This window comes from Anomaloglossus baeobatrachus, chromosome 9 (assembly GCF_048569485.1).
Source record: "Anomaloglossus baeobatrachus isolate aAnoBae1 chromosome 9, aAnoBae1.hap1, whole genome shotgun sequence".
Lineage (NCBI taxonomy): Eukaryota > Metazoa > Chordata > Amphibia > Anura > Aromobatidae > Anomaloglossus > Anomaloglossus baeobatrachus.
In genome coordinates, this window is record NC_134361.1 from 19,762,026 (window position 1) to 19,778,681 (window position 16,656).

General features: G+C 49.8%; 2 protein-coding genes across 3 annotated transcripts; both read left to right on the plus strand.

Annotated features, from left to right (window-relative positions):
• Positions 1-7,722: 7,722 nt before the first annotated feature.
• On the plus strand, positions 7,723-16,293 carry HSD17B8 (hydroxysteroid 17-beta dehydrogenase 8). Of its 2 annotated transcripts, XM_075322435.1 has the most exons (9): positions 7,723-7,789; positions 9,775-9,977; positions 10,069-10,185; positions 13,138-13,233; positions 13,425-13,510; positions 13,703-13,787; positions 15,432-15,474; positions 15,781-15,855; positions 16,092-16,293. In XM_075322435.1, the coding sequence occupies exons 1-9, from the start codon at positions 7,744-7,746 to the stop codon at positions 16,106-16,108; spliced, it is 768 nt and encodes a 255-aa protein (XP_075178550.1). In that variant the 5' UTR covers positions 7,723-7,743; the 3' UTR covers positions 16,109-16,293. The 2 variants fall into 2 exon arrangements, with proteins under 2 accessions (XP_075178550.1, XP_075178549.1); XM_075322434.1 differs by lacking the exon at positions 13,138-13,233 and having other exon boundaries at positions 7,729-7,789.
• On the plus strand, positions 8,518-9,734 carry LOC142250873 (uncharacterized). Its single transcript, XM_075323157.1, has one exon. The coding sequence runs from the start codon at positions 8,518-8,520 to the stop codon at positions 9,730-9,732; it is 1,215 nt and encodes a 404-aa protein (XP_075179272.1). The 3' UTR covers positions 9,733-9,734.
• Positions 16,294-16,656: the final 363 nt, after the last annotated feature.

Below are 16,656 nucleotides of genomic sequence, written 5' to 3' on the forward strand. Positions count from 1 at the left end.
ATACACTGATCTTCTCCAGATCTTTCAGGTCGCTCCTCCATACACTGATCTTCTCCAGATCTTTCAGGTTGCTCCTCCATACACTGATCTCCAGATCTTTCAGGTCGCTCCTTCATACACTGATCTTCTCCAGATCTTTCAGGTCGCTCCTCCATACACTGATCTTCTCCACATCTTTCAGGTCGCTCCTTCATACACTGATCTTCTCCACATCTTTCAGGTCGCTCCTTCATACACTGATCTTCTCCACATCTTTCAGGTCGCTCCTTCATACACTGATCTTCTCCAGATCTTTCAGGTCGCTCCTCCATACACTGATCTTCTCCAGATCTTTCAGGTCGCTCCTCCATACACTGATCTTCTCCAGATCTTTCAGGTTGCTCCTCCATACACTGATCTCGAGATCTTTCAGGTCGCTCCTTCATACACTGATCTTCTCCACATCTTTCAGGTTGCTCCTCCATACACTGATCTCCAGATCTTTCAGGTCGCTCCTTCATACACTGATCTTCTCCACATCTTTCAGGTCGCTCCTTCATACACTGATCTTCTCCAGATCTTTCAGGTCGCTCCTCCATACACTGATCTTCTCCACATCTTTCAGGTCGCTCCTCCATACACTGATCTTCTCCATCTTTCAGGTCGCTCCTCCATACACTGATCTTCTCCAGATCTTTCAGGTCGCTCCTCCATACACTGATCTTCTCCAGATCTTTCAGGTCGCTCCTCCATACACTGATCTTCTCCAGATCTTTCAGGTCGCTCCTCCATACACTGATCTTCTCCAGATCTTTCAGGTCGCTCCTCCATACACTGATCTTCTCCAGATCTTTCAGGTCGCTCCTCCATACACTGATCTTCTCCAGATCTTTCAGGTCGCTCCTCCATACACTGATCTTCTCCACATCTTTCAGGTCGCTCCTTCATACACTGATCTTCTCCACATCTTTCAGGTTGCTCCTCCATACACTGATCTCCAGATCTTTCAGGTCGCTCCTTCATACACTGATCTTCTCCACATCTTTCAGGTCGCTCCTTCATACACTGATCTCCAGATCTTTCAGGTCGCTCCTTCATACACTGATCTTCTCCCCATCTTTCAGGTCGCTCCTTCATACACTGATCTCCAGATCTTTCAGGTCGCTCCTTCATACACTGATCTTCTCCACATCTTTCAGGTCGCTCCTTCATACACTGATCTTCTCCAGATCTTTCAGGTCGCTCCTCCATACAGTGATCTTCTCCACATCTTTCAGGTCGCTCCTCCATACACTGATCTTCTCCATCTTTCAGGTCGCTCCTCCATACACTGATCTTCTCCAGATCTTTCAGGTCGCTCCTCCATACACTGATCTTCTCCAGATCTTTCAGGTCGCTCCTCCATACACTGATCTTCTCCAGATCTTTCAGGTCGCTCCTCCATACACTGATCTTCTCCAGATCTTTCAGGTCGCTCCTCCATACACTGATCTTCTCCAGATCTTTCAGGTCGCTCCTCCATACACTGATCTTCTCCAGATCTTTCAGGTCGCTCCTCCATACACTGATCTTCTCCAGATCTTTCAGGTCGCTCCTCCATACACTGATCTTCTCCACATCTTTCAGGTCGCTCCTTCATACACTGATCTTCTCCAGATCTTTCAGGTCGCTCCTTCATACACTGATCTTCTCCAGATCTTTCAGGTCGCTCCTTCATACACTGATCTTCTCCAGATCTTTCAGGTCGCTCCTCCATACACTGATCTTCTCCAGATCTTTCAGGTCGCTCCTCCATACACTGATCTTCACATCTTTCAGGTCGCTCCTTCATACACTGATCTTCTCCACATCTTTCAGGTTTCGGGGCTGTCACTGGGCATCGAGTTTCAGCTCCACCAATGATTTGCTATTGATATCACTTCTGGAGACTGAATAGGCCACTCTAGGACCTTGAAATGCTTCTTACGAAGCCAATACTTAGTTGCCCTGGCTGTGTGTTTCAAGTCATTGTCATGGTGGAAACAAAACAATAGGATACCAGTCACAATGTATAGGGGAATAATGAAAAGCAGAACTACTACGGGAATGCTATACTGAAAAATACAATGGACGATCTGAAAAAAGTGAAAAACATGAAAATGGAATGTGCATAACTTATTTTATTGTTATTATTATTATTCATAGCAGTTATGCACATTCCATTTTCATGTTTTTCACTTTTTTCAGATAGTCCATTGTATTTTTCAGTCTAGCATTCCCGTAGCAGTTCTGCTTTTCATTATTCCTCTATACATTGTGACTGGTGTGCAACTCTTTATCCTATTGTTTAGTTGTATATTTTTGAGTCTTGCACCATGTTCACACCATAGGTGTTTCAGACGTACATTTTTTTAATTGTCATGGTGGAAGACCACCCAGCCATGACCCATCTTCAATCCCTCTTACTGAGGGAAGGAGGTTGTTGGCCAAAATCTTGCGATACATGAGTCCATCCATCCTCCCTTCAATACAATGCAATTATCCTGACTTAGAGCTGATCGAACGGCCAATAATCCGGGGCCGGCGGATCACTAACAGATTTAAAAAAATAATCCGATCCGCTCCGGAATCCGGTGCCCATATAAGTCAATGAGGACCGGAATCCAGAGGGTTAAAACGTTTGTGGAGGGGCTAGGAGCGAGCGCGGCATACTCACCGAGGCGCTGTCATGGCGGCACACTTCTTCCGGGTCACGCTGTTACCTTCTGAAGCCGACAATTCACGCTTCATGGTTTTCCCTGCCCACCAGAGCGTGTTGGTTGCAGCTAGACACGCCCCCATCCTGAGTGGCAGCGTGTCAGCTAACTGCAACCAATCACAGGCACCAGGACAGCCGGTGGGCGGGGAAAGCAGTGCACTGTCGGTCACGGTGGAAACACACTCGGCCGCACAGTTATAGCGCTCGGCTGCAGCCCCATCCGTCACGCAGTATCTGTGCTGTGTATACAATGCCTGGAGTCACACATGCGAGGCCACCGGGTGCTGCCATGGCAGACTCGTGTGAGCCCCTCGCACGTGTGATTCCGGTGAAAATAAAAAAAAAAAAAAAACAACAAAAAACGACGTGCGGTCCCCCTTAATCTTCACATCCAGCCAAGATAACGCCGGCTGGGGGGCTGGTATATTCTCAGCCCGCAGCCGCCCGGTATGGTCGCATCTGCAGATACCGTCTCTTCCCGCTGGCGTGATGCGGTGCCAGTCGGGGTAATAGCAGGGGTTAGCAGCGGCGCATGGCTGCTGCTAATCCCTAGGTTTGTGTGATGGCAGGCGTCTGTCAGATACCTGCATCACACAAACCTGTAAGTGACAGTAAATAATCACACACAGAGAAATCCTTTATTTGAAATAAAGTACAAAACACTCCTCCTTCACCACTTTATTAAGCCCCAAAGAAACCCTGCAGCTCTGACGTAATCCACAGGAGAAGTCCCGCGGCGACACATCCGGCTCTGCTGCATCTCAGAGCGAGCAGCCATAAAGCACAGCTGCCCGCTCTGAGTGCAGCCCATTACTGAGCCTAAGCGATGACCGCGGAAGAGACTGTCACAGGCTGGAGGCGCGTCAGCCAGGAACCAATCACAGCTGAGAGGACGGCCGGTGGGCGGGGAAAGCACGGAAAGCAGTATGACTGCGTGCACAGCACAGGAAGTGAAAGCGCGACCCGGAAGCAAGTGTGCCGCCATGACAGAGTCTGGTAAGTATGTAGCGCTCATTTATTTATTGTTTTTTTTAACATCAATTGCCGATTCCGGATCGTGCAGCCGGAATCCCGCGCCCGGGTCCGGGCCAGGGATAGCGCTGAAACCGCACGGATCCGGACTTTTACAGGTCCGGGTCCGCTCAGCACTAATCCTGACCCTATTGCAGAAATACACCCCCAAAATATGTTTCCACCCCATGCTTCACTGTTAGGATGGTGGTCTACTCATCCTTAAACCAAACACGGCGAGTGGAGTTGATACCAAAAAAGTTCTATTTTGGTCTGATCTGACCACATGACCTTCTCCCATGCCTCCTCTCGATCATCCAGCTGGCCATTGCCAAATTTCATGCTGGCCTGAACATGTGCTGGCATGAGCAGGGGAACCTTGCGTGCCATGCAGGATTTTAATCCATGACGGTGTGGTGTGTTACTAATTGTAATCTTTCACACTGTGGTCCCAGCTCTCTTCAGGTCATTGACCAGGTCCTCCTGTGTAGTTATGGGCTGATCCCTGACTTTTCTCATAATCCTCTTAACACCATGAGGCGAGATCTTGCATGGAGCCCCAAAACAAGTAAGATTTTTTTTCATGGTGTGTTTCTTCCATTTTCTAATAATTGTTCCAACAGTTGCTGCCTTCTCACCAAGCTGCTTGCCTATTGCCCTGTAGTCCATCCCAGCTTGTGAAGGTCTACAATTTTGTCTTTAGTGCTTTGGTTTTGCCCAGGGGGCAGTGTGTGGACAGGGGTCTTTTATACACGTAACAAGTTCAAACAGATGCAATTAATACAGAGAGTAGAAGCTTATTAAAGAAGAAATAACATCTGTCAGTGCCAGAATTCTTGCTGGTTGGACGGTGCTCAAATACTTCAAGCAATAAAATGCAAATTATTTAATAAAAAAAAAAAATGTGAGTATTCTGGATTTTTTTTTTTTTAATTTGGTCAGAGTTGAAGTTACCTATGAAAAATATTACAGATCTCTCCATTCTTTGTAGATGGGAAAATGTGCAAAATCCACAGCAGTGCACGCACGCACGCACGCACGCGGCCCTATAGTCATAGAATAAGAATGGACAGTTCACAGCTGTGCGTGCTCAGTGGGCGTAGACTTACGCTGTTTTAGACATTATTTTTTTTTTTGCTGACCACTTATTCCATAAAAATATGTTGCCGTGAACAGGCACATAAACTATAAATGTGCTTGTGCTTTTTTTATGAAAAAGGGATGTCTAGTTGAAGCCGAGACTGTGATATTAAGCTTGAGACTAAGGGGCACTTTGCACACTGCGACATCGCAGGTGCGATGTCGGTGGGGTCAAATTGAAAATGACGCACTTCCGGCATCGCATGCGACATCGTAGTGTGTAAAGGCTCGATGATACGATTAACGAGCGCAAAAGCGTCGTAATCGTATCATCGGTACAGCGTCGGCGTAATCCATGATTACACTGACGCAATGGTCCGATGTTGTTCCTCGCTCCTGCGGCAGCACACATCGCTGTGTGTGAAGTCGCAGGAGCGAGGAACGTCTCCTACCGGCCTCACTGCGACTTCCGTAGGATATGCGGAAGGAAGGAGGTGGGCAGGATGTTTACATCCTGCTCATCTCCGCCCCTCCGCTCTGATTGGCCGCCTGCCGTGTGACGTCGCAGTGACGCCGCACGACCCGCCCCCTTAACAAGGAGGCGGGTCGCCGGCCACAGGGACGTCGCACGGCAGGTGAGTGTGTGTGTGAAGCTGGCGTAGCGATAACTTTCGCTACGCCAGCTATCACCACATATCGCTGCTGCGACGGGGGCGGGCACTATCGCACTCGGCATCGCAGCATCGGCCTGCGATGTCTTAGTGTGCAAAGCCCGCCTAAGGCTATGTGCGCACGTTGCGTAATTACATGCATTTACGCTGTGTTCTGCACTGCAGCGTAGAAGCATACGTCCTGCGTCCACTGCACAATCTATGTAGATTGTGCAAATTCTATCCGCACGTTGCTTTTTAGAACGCATGCTGTCAAAACGCTGCGTTCAAAGAAGTAACATGTCAATCGTTTTGTGCGTTCTGGATGCTTTCTCCACTCGGTCTATGGCCCGTTTCACACGTCAGTGAAAAACACTGACGTTCTTCACTGACGTGTAAAACACGCACATGTCCCTCCGTGATTCATGGCACACGTGGGTTGTCCACGTGCAATCCGTGATCCCACATGGACATTACTCACCTGCCTTCACTGCTGCTGTCCATGGTGCTGAACTCCTTGGCTCTGCAGCGTCTGCCCACCGCTCTCAGCACCTACTTCCTGCTCTCATGAATATTCATGAGCCAGGCAGGAGCTGCCAAGAGCGGAGGCTGCACAGCGAATCGCAGGCAAGGTAAGTTGAAAATTTTGAATATTTAATATGTCCGTGATTTTCTTGTACGTGTTTCACTGATCTCACACGGATCACACCATAGTGTGGTCCGTGGGTCATCAGTGATGCCAGACAAAAACTGACATGTCTCTGTGCAGAATCACGGCCAAGGGTGCACGCTGCACGGAGATACGGTCAGTGAAAAATCACTGATGTGTGAGCAGACCCTTTGATTATAATGGGTCTGCGTATGTCAGTGATTCTGGTACGTTTTAAAAAAAGCACAAACGTCCCAGAATCACTGACGTGTGAAAGGGGCCTATGGGAGAGGCAGCATCCAGAACACATGAATTCTGCAGACACCGAACTTTCAGAACGCAGCTTTTCAGCTGTGTTCTGAATCGCACAAGCAGTGACTAAACGCTGCGTTGCAGAGCGTACTTACGTGCGCACATGGCCTTAGTGTGAACTCTAATATCTGTGGGACCCACCAACAAATGTGAAGGTGGAGCTGCTCAGACTTTCCCAGTGATGGATGCGCGTGGTCCCCGGTGACTGACGTACAGGTAGAGCTGCGCGGACATCACCGTTGACTGATGTACAGGGTTAGCGTAGCCGACATGCCAAGGGACAGGTGCAGGTGGAGCGGCGCAGACATCCTAGGTGGAGGAGGTGGAGCGGCGCAGACATCCTAGGTGGAGGAGGTGGAGCGGCGCAGACATCCTAGGTGGAGGAGGTGGAGCGGCGTGGACATCCCCGGTGACGGATGTGCAGGTGGAGTGGCGCAGACATCTCCTGGTTACTGTGTGCAGGGGGAGTGTAGCCCATGTCCCAGGTGATGGAGGTGCAGGAGGAGCGGCGCGGATGTCCATGGTGACAGATGTGCAGGTGGAGCAGACGTTCTAGGTGATGGGATATGCAGGTGGAGCAGATGTCCTAGGTAATGGATATGCAGGTGGAGCAGATGTCCTAGGTGATAGATGTGCAGGTGGAGCAGACGTCCTAGGTGATAGATGTGCAGGTGGAGCAGATGTCCTAGGTGATAGATGTGCAGGTGGAGCAGATGTCCTAGGTGATAGATGTGCAGGTGGAGCAGATGTCCTAGGTGATGGATGTGCAGGTGGAGCAGACGTCCTAGGTGATAGATATGCAGGTGGAGCAGATGTTCTAGGTGATAGATGTGCAGGTGGAGCAGACGTCCTAGGTGATAGATGTGCAGGTGGAGCAGATGTTCTAGGTGATAGATGTGCAGGTGGAGCAGACGTCCTAGGTGATAGATGTGCAGGTGGAGCAGATGTCCTAGGTGATAGATGTGCAGATGGAGCAGATGTCTTAGGTGATAGATGTGCAGGTGGAGCAGACGTCCTAGGTGATAGATGTGCAGGTGGAGCAGACGTCCTAGGTGATAGATGTGCAGGTGGAGCAGACGTCCTAGGTGATGGATGTGCAGGTGGAGCAGATGTCTTAGGTGATAGATGTGCAGGTGGAGTGGCACGGATTGTCACTTTAGAACTGCTTTGTAACTACAGCTCCCAGCATGCTGCAGGGTCACAGGTCTCCAGCAACTGTCCATAGAGACGCATGGACACGGGAGGAGCCGCTCTTTCCCTCCTTCTCCTCTCTGATCGGGCACTTCCGGTCCCCTCGTCTCTATGGTTCTCGCTCTGGAGGAATCATGGCGGCGCCCATCAGGCTGCAGTCTGTTCTGGCTCTTGTGACAGGTCATTCTATATTGAACCCCTTTATCTTGTGTCCCTTCATTATCCGCGGATCCTGGGGATCTGTACAGGATCTAGTAGTGATCTCAGGCTGGATTACTGGTCGGGTCACCTGTGCACGCAGATAAGTGACAGCAGAGGCCGCCGGCGCCGCTTATCTCCCCGATCCTCAGGAATAACACGTCTGTTAGGAAATAGCTCTTTTCTTTGATCTCCTGCAGGGATTGTGTTTATACACAGCAATCGGTGCTGCAGTGTAAAGTATTGTGGACAAATCCCAAACTACAGTGCAGATAATGCGAGATATTGATTGGAGAAAAGTGTAACACCGGATAACACCGGATAACACCAAGCTGATAACGCCTAAACACTGATGACCTCCCTACATCAATACATGGAGCCTCTGACTCCAATGTTCCTGACAGCACTTCAGCAGATACTAGCCAATGTTAGTAGCCACATAGTCATCCTCCACCCCTCGGGGCCCCGCACAGTCCGCGGCAGAGGTGTCATCCTCCACCCCTCGGGGCCCCGCACAGTCCGCGGCAGAGGTGTCATCCTCCACCCCTCGGGGCCCCGCACAGTCCGCGGCAGAGGTGTCATCCTCCACCCCTCGGGGCCCCGCACAGTCCGCGGCAGAGGTGTCATCCTCCACCCCTCGGGGCCCCGCACAGTCCGCAGCAGAGGTGTCATCCTCCACCCCTCAGGGCCCCACACAGTCCGCGGCGGAGATGTCATCCTCCACCCCTCAGGGCCCCGCACAGTCCGCGGCAGAGGTGTCATCCTCCACCCCTCGGGGCCCCGCACAGTCCGCGGCAGAGGTGTCATCCTCCACCCCTCGGGGCCCCGCACAGTCCGCGACAGAGGTGTCATCCTCCACCCTTCGGGGCCCCGCACAGTCCGCAGCAGAGATGTCATCCTCCACCCCTCAGGGCCCTGCACAATCCGCGGCAGAGATGTCATCCTCCACCCCTCAGGGCCCTGCACAGTCCGCGGCAGAGGTGTCATCCTCCACTCCTCGGGGCCCGCACAGTCCGCAGCAGAGGTGTCATCCTCCACCCCTCGGGGCCCCGCACAGTCATCGGCAGAGGTGTCATCCTCCACCCCTCGGGGCCCGCACATTCCTCGGCAGAGATGTCATCCTCCACCCCTCGGGGCCCGCACATTCCTCGGCAGAGGTGTCATCCTCCACCCTTCAGGGCCCGCACAGTCCACGACGGAAGTGTCATCCTCCACCCCTCGGGGCCCCGCACAGTCCGCGGCAGAGGTGTCATCCTCCACCTTTCGGGACACCGCACAGTCCGCAGCAGAGGTGTCATCCTCCACTCCTCGGGACCCCGTACAGTCCACGGCAGAGGTGTCATCCTCCACTCCTCGGAGCCCGCACAGTCCGCGGCAGAGGTGTCATCCTCCACTCCTCGGAGCCCGCACAGTCCGCGGCAGAGGTGTCATCCTCCACTCCTCGGAGCCCGCACAGTCCGCAGCAGAGGTGTCATCCTCCACCCCTCGGGGCCCCGCACACTCCGCAGCAGAGGTGTCATCCTCCACTCCTCGGGGCCCCGCACACTCCGCAGCAGAGGTGTCATCCTCCACTCCTCGGGGCCCCGCACTGTCCGCGGCAGAGGTGTCATCTTCCACTCCTCGGGGCCCGCACAGTCCGCGGCAGAGGTGTCATCCTCCACCTCTCGGGGCCCTGCACAGTCCGCGGCGGAGGTGTCATCCTCCACCCCTCGGGGCCCTGCACAGTCCGCGGCGGAGGTGTCATCCTCCACCCCTCGGGGCCCCGCACAGTCCGTGGTGGAGATGTCATTCTCCACCCCACAGGGCCCCGCACCGGACACAGCACAAGATGCAAGATAGCAGTGGAATATTTCTGTTCACTGACAACAATCTCTATGACATTGGAGCATAAAGTCATTGGAGCGCTGAGTGATGTGACGGAGTGAGATGATCCAGCATTTCTCTCTCCCTCTCTGGTGACTCCTCAGGTGGTGGCAGCGGCATCGGTCGTGCTGTGTGCCGGCGGCTGTCACAGGAGGGCGCTTCAGTTGCTGTCGTTGATCTTAACATTGAATCCGCTAATGAGACCGTACGGAGCCTGAGCCGTGATGTCCCCGGACAGGAGCACGTGGCCCTCACAGCTGACGTCTCCAGATCTGAGAGTGTCGCTGCTCTAATGGAGCAGATACAGGTAGACAGGACCCCGGAGCTTTTCTTGCACGTAGTCCGCCGGCGCACACAGTAATGTAACGCTCACTGACTGCTCTCTGTTTCCCCCTCAGTCTCGATTCTCCGCTCCTCCTCGTGTAGCTGTGAACAGCGCTGGAATCACCAAGGATGACTTTCTCCTTCGTCTCTCAGAGGAATCGTTTGACTCTGTGCTGAATGTCAACCTCAAGGTATCAATCCGACCTTCTAGGCTTGAGAAAGGCTCAATGTGTGTGAACTGAAATGTTACATTGCACTTCATGAGCTAATAAAGAGTATGACTTTTTTTTGCACATTAAAGAGAATTTGTCACCAGGTTTTTGCCACCTAATCTGAGAGCAGCATAACGTAGGGGCAGAGATCCTGATTCCAGCAGTGTGTCACTGACTGAGCTGCTTAGTGTAGTTTTGATACAATCACTGATTAATCAGCAGGAGATTATCATTACAGGGCTACTTGGCGTGCTGCAGGTAGCCCAACATATTCGTGACTGCTAGATCTACAGCAGAGAAAACATTGATTATATCAAAATGACAGCAAACAGCTCAGTAAATGACACATCGTTGGAATCAGGGTCTCTGTCTTTACATTATGCTGCGCTCAGATGAGGGCGCAAAAACCTGGTGACAGATTCCCTTTAAATCCCTATTCATACCTTCAGTATTTGTAGCCAAAACAGGAGTAGAACAATCAGAGGTAAACTATAATAGAAACACGGGCACCACTAATGCATTTTTTACCTGGTTTTGACTTACAAATATTGAGGTAAAAAATTCACCAAATACTCATCGTGTGCACGGGGCCTAATGTTGGAGTTCTGCTTTCTTTATTTTGAGCTAGTTATATATGGGGTCATTGATAATCCTCTGAACATGAGCACCCAGTAATAAGCGACTACAGCTGCCTCATTTTTCTATTTGTGTATCCTTCAGTCTATATATCTATATCATATCTGTGGGCAGCTCAGTGGATGATTGGGGTCCTGGGTTCAAATCCCACCAAGGAGTTTGTATGTTCTCCCCGTGTTTGAGGGTTTTTCCTGGTTCTCTGGTTTCCACCGGGTCCTCCACACTCCAGAGAGATACTGACAGGGAACGTGGATTGTGAGTGAGGACAATATCTGTACAGCGCTGTGGAATATGTTGGAGCTTTATGAGTATGATATCTCTGTGTTGATCCATCCACTCCAGCGTTTCTTATCTCCAGTCCACACGTTTTCCCCATCAGGTCAGGATTTCCTTAGTATTTTGCACATTAAGTCAGTTTTGTCAGCCCCTCAGAATTTGCCTTAAAGGGAACCTGTCACCAGATTTGGGGCCTATAAGCTGCGGCCACCACCAGTGGGCTCTTATATACAGCATTCTAACATACTGTATATAAGAGCCCAGGCCGCGCTGTAAAACATAAACACTTTATAATACTCACCTAGGTGGTCGCTCCGGTGCAGACTAGTCAAATGGGTGGCACTGTTCTTTTGTGCTTTGCGCCTCCTCTTTTGGCCATATTGGTCTTTCTTCTTCTGAAGCCGGCGTGCATGACACGTCCTACGTCATACACACAGGCCGGTATTGAGGTCCTGTGCAGGCGCACTACAGTAGTTCGATCTGCCCTAAGCAGGGCAGATGCCTGCGCAGGACCTCAGTGCTGGCAAGTGTTTATGACATAGGACGCGTCATGCACGCCGGCTTCAGAAGAAGGGAGACCAAGATGGATGAAAGAGGAGGCACCGGACCCAGAGAACGGCGCCACCCATTTGACCAGTCTTCACTGGAGCGACCACCTATTATAAAGTGATTTTTACATTCCACACAGCGGCCTGGGCTCTTATATACAGCATGTTAGAATAATGTATATAAGAGCCCATTGGTGGTGGCTGCAGTTTATAGGGCCCAAATCTGGTGACAGGTTCCCTCTCCTTAGGATGAGCTGTTGAGGGGGACTGTATTTGGGTAACTCTGCTCCATCAAGTATATATTATACACACTAACTTCTGGATCCAGAGCAAATCGCTCCACTAAACCTTGCTGGTAAAGGATTCAGTGATGTCCCATTTTTTCATCACCTGACTGATGAGGCCTGTGACTGACTGCAGCGGTCAGGATCTGGAATAGGAAGGTATTGCGTCCTCTCCCAACACAGACCAGAGTGGCCTGGATATATGGGGATTAGACCCACTGAATATTCTTTATTTATTATTATTATTATTATTATTATTATTATCATTATTAGTATTATTATTATTATTTTTACCTTGAAACCATTCCTGCTGCTTGTAATTTATTTTATTAATCAAAAAATACCTCAAAAAGGAATAGGTGTCTCTTTTTCACATTTAAAAATAATTTTTTATTCAGGAATTTTAGTTAAAATTACATCAAATACATATTTATAAATACTAATAAAAGGACTGGATCAAATGCCCATAATACAGCAGCGGTTAAACCATAAATTACAACCTTTTAATTATTAAACTGACCAGTATGTAATGTAATTTTGATGTTATTCAAAAAATAAAGCATAAAGTGCAAAGTGCTTTTTCATTATAGAAAACACCAAACAATTGTGGAAATGAAAGGCATTTAAGTAAAAAACCATTATGAAGCAAGTGCCAATAGACCGCAATAAATATTGCTAAATACAAAATACCTTGGAGATGGTCAGGGTTGTTAGGTATGCCGCAATATATCCCGACGCGCGTTTCAGCGTGCTTTCTTCAGGGGATTTAATTTATTTTGCATATTCTTTAAGTCTCCATGCACTTTAGGAAGCTCTTTCCACCTACATACACTCCTGTCTCCTCACCCCCCCATACACTTAATGAGCGCTTGTCTTATGTCAGACCCTCTTTGCCCCATACACATTGTTACTGCTGATATCTGATGATTTGCTCGACTTTTCTCTAATGTGCATGACGAAGTGTAGATTATGTAGACATAATAATGAGGAGCAATTCTCCGTTTGGAAGAGACACCTAGAATGGAACCCACACCCATCTCTGTCAGCACACAGTTAACAAAACAAGTTGTAGCCCCCCCCCCCTCATTTTGGGGAGCTTGTAGCTCTGATTTCCTCTTTCTCTGGAGACAAGGAGGTCAGCGGCAGAGATAATATATCACGTGATTCTTTATTTTTGTCTCCTGAAGGGTCCGTTTCTTATCACAAAAGCAGTAGCCCAGTCAATTGTAGCCAGCGGCAAAAATGGTGGCTCCATCATCAACATTGGGAGCATTGTGGGAAAGGTGAGACGGCCAAATAATCAATAGATAAAGATCTAATGACTGTATCTATGAGTATAAGACGGTCATACCTACCGGAGCATGGGGTCTACCAGCTGATACTATGGTGGTCCTCCACGCTCCGCGCTGACTAGGCACTAATATTCTACATATCTGTATATTCTACATATCTGTATATCTGTCATTTACTGCAGGTGGGTAATCTCGGTCAGGCAAACTACGCTGCCTCCAAAGCCGGGGTTGAAGGTCTGACGAGAACTGCAGCCAAAGAACTCTCCAAGTGAGTAGAAATGAATCATGAAAGGAAACATAACTTTCATCTATGATCTGTCTCCACCACAGCTGCGGGCTTGTTACAGTGTATCAGGGCTGTGTGTGGTGAACCCTGCAGCTGTATAAGCAGGAGGAGATCTGGATATATAATATAAAAGTAAAGCATTGCCATTCAGTGATTCCCTTTCTCCCTTCACAGGTTTGGTATTCGCTGTAACACAGTATTGCCTGGATTTATTGCCACCCCAATGACTGATAAAGTCCCACAGAAAGTGCTGGACAAAGTGAGCTGATGTCTGTCTGTCTTGTTTGTACAAGACCCAATGGCCCTTTATTGTGATACATTTGTGGTTCCACATTACTGATCTTGGGACCTATGATTGGTGTGAGGTCTGTGGTAGCAGAGGACCCGGCACTGTGCTGCGTCCCCACTTAAAGAGGTTATCCACTACTTTTACTTTAATGGCCTATCCTTAGAATAGGTCATCAATGTCTGATTGGCCGGGACCCTGCACCTCCGCTGATCAACTGTTCTTGGTGCCATCAGTGGGAACAGGTGGCCGGAAATGGTGAGATCTGGAGCTGCCCCGTCTTCTGAAATTGGATGCCGCCAGGTACTGCACATCCACCTCCTATTGATTTCAATGGGTGGCGGATGTGCAGTGCCCAGCCGCTGCCACTATTGGTTGACGGCGCAGATCCGAAACAGAGCATTTCCAGCCACCTGCTGTCATAGCCAGCACCGAAAACAGCTGATCAGCAGAGGTTCCGAATGTCATACTCCGGCCAATTAGACATTGATGGCCTATCCTAAGGATAGGCTATCAGTGTTAAAGTAGTGGACAACCTCTTTAACTGTAATGCTGTGACAGTGGCTCGCTGCTGTCACCATTAGGGTGAGCTCCCTGCAGCTACCACTTGTGAGAGCATTTTGCAGCCTCCACTAGTGGAAGCTCCCTGCAGCCATCAATAGGGGGAGCTCCCTGCAGCCGCCACTAGGGGGAGCTCCCTGCAGCCGCCACTAGGGGGAGCTCCCTGCAGCCGCCACTAGGGGGAGCTCCCTGCAGCCGCCACTAGGGGGAGCTCCATGCAGCCGCCCCTAGGGGGAGCTCCCTTCGGCCGCCCCTAGGGGGAGCTTTCTTCGGCCGCCCCTAGGGGGAGCTCCCTGCGGCCGCCTCTAGGGGGCACTCTTTGCAGCCGCCTCTAGGGGGCACTCTTTGCAGCCGCCTCTAGGGGGCGCTCTTTGCAGCCGCCACTAGGCGGCGCTCCCTGCAGCCTCCTCTAGGGGGAGCTCCCTGTAGCCGCCTTTAGGGGGAGCTCCCTGCAGCCACCACTAGGGGCAGCTCTTTGCAGCCGCCACTAGGTGGAGCTCCCTGCAGCCACCACTACGGGGAGCTCCCTGCAGCCACCTCTAGTGTGAGATCCCTGCAGTCGCCACTAAGGGGAGCTCCCAGCAGCCACCACTAAGGGGAGCTCCCAGCAGCCACCACTACGGGGAGCTCCTTGCAGCCGCCACTAGGAGGAGCTCCCTGCATGCAAAGGTATGCTGTAAATACTGACTGCAGATAAAATGTTATACTTTATGAAGTCAGACAAAGGTCTATATGGATAGATGTAGATTTTCAACTAAATACATAATGGTGGATACTAACCTCAAATATAGGAAAGTAAATGTATGTTGCGGTGCTTAGTGAGAAGGGGGCTCTGTGGGGTCCTTTGGGTCTGTGTTTTTTCCTGTTTAAAATTCCTCCCTTTTGATAAGACAGAGAACTACAGATATAACTGGTTCCCCTCGCTCTATGGTGTGTGCTGGGTGCAGTATGATTCCCACTTTCCCATGACATAACGTAACATGTGATGTGTGCAAGCGTGCAGTTCAGATCACGACTTGTGCGTATTGTGATGTCTTTATTTTCCCTTTTTTTCAGTTTGCAGGTATGATACCTCTGGGAAGACTCGGTCAGCCTGAAGGTGAGCTATTCACGAGCACTCGATTGTTCTGTGCAACCGTCATCCGTGCCCTACACCCAGAATACTTCATACACTAGTGTGGACACGGCCCTGTCCTTGTGGCTCTCTTACAGTTTTGCTGGTGCATGCGACATCACATCATTGTTCAGGGCTTGAATGACAGGGAGAGCAATAGGAGGACCGGGACAGTGCCAGGAAGACTAGAAGGAGTGATCAGGAAATTGTAGTCACCTATACGATGCAGCTCCAAGAGCTTCTATAGCGACCGCCAAAAGGTGTCCCTAACCACAGTTCTTATTATTACAGATGTGGCCGACGTTTGTGCTTTCTTGGCCTCAGACGAGAGCAAATACATCACCGGAGCGAGTATAGACGTGACAGGTAAATGTACGGACCGGAGAGATCGCAAAGGAACATCTACATCACATATGAAGAGTTTCACTTTCTTGCAGTTTTGTGTGGATATAACAGAATTTGCTCCCAATACTCTTCACTCTACTTTACACTGCAGCTCTGCTTGGTCAGATCGTGAATAAGCACAACTTTACCAGTTTAGTACTAGGAGAGTTGCTTTCGGTTACAACCAAGACATCAGATATGTTCTCTTGTCTCCCCAGGTGGCCTCTACTTATGATTTAGTCTGCCCGTCTGACATGCCGACCGCTGCCCGTGCCGTCCGCACACATGAAGTATCTGAAGTCCATGTCCCAGAGAACCCGGCCATGGCCACCGCGACTGTTAATTGTACCATTAATTGTAAATAATGACAGAAGTGATACTGATCTGAAATTATCATATATTAAATATATTTTATATTCATCTATTCCCTGGAGATTGGTATAATTGAGTGAATGGTGAAGACTCAGGTGGCGGGGAATGTGCGAAGCCCTTACCTATTAAGACTTTAAAGGGTTATTACCATTTTCATAAATAGGTATTATTGGATAGTTCCTATAAAAACAACCACTTTACAAATCTACTGTTTGCTAAAATTTTCAGCCATTCTTGAGATATTAACACTTTTCTTTTGTTTACAGCTTGTTGCCTTGGAAACCGACCACCAAGGCTACACTGCAGAACGTGCAAATCTTACAAGCTCTTTTCTGTTTAGCTTGTAAGTTCTGATCTGAGGCTGGCAGGATCACTGGAGCTCGGTGTTACCTCCTGATCCCAGCCAGCTTC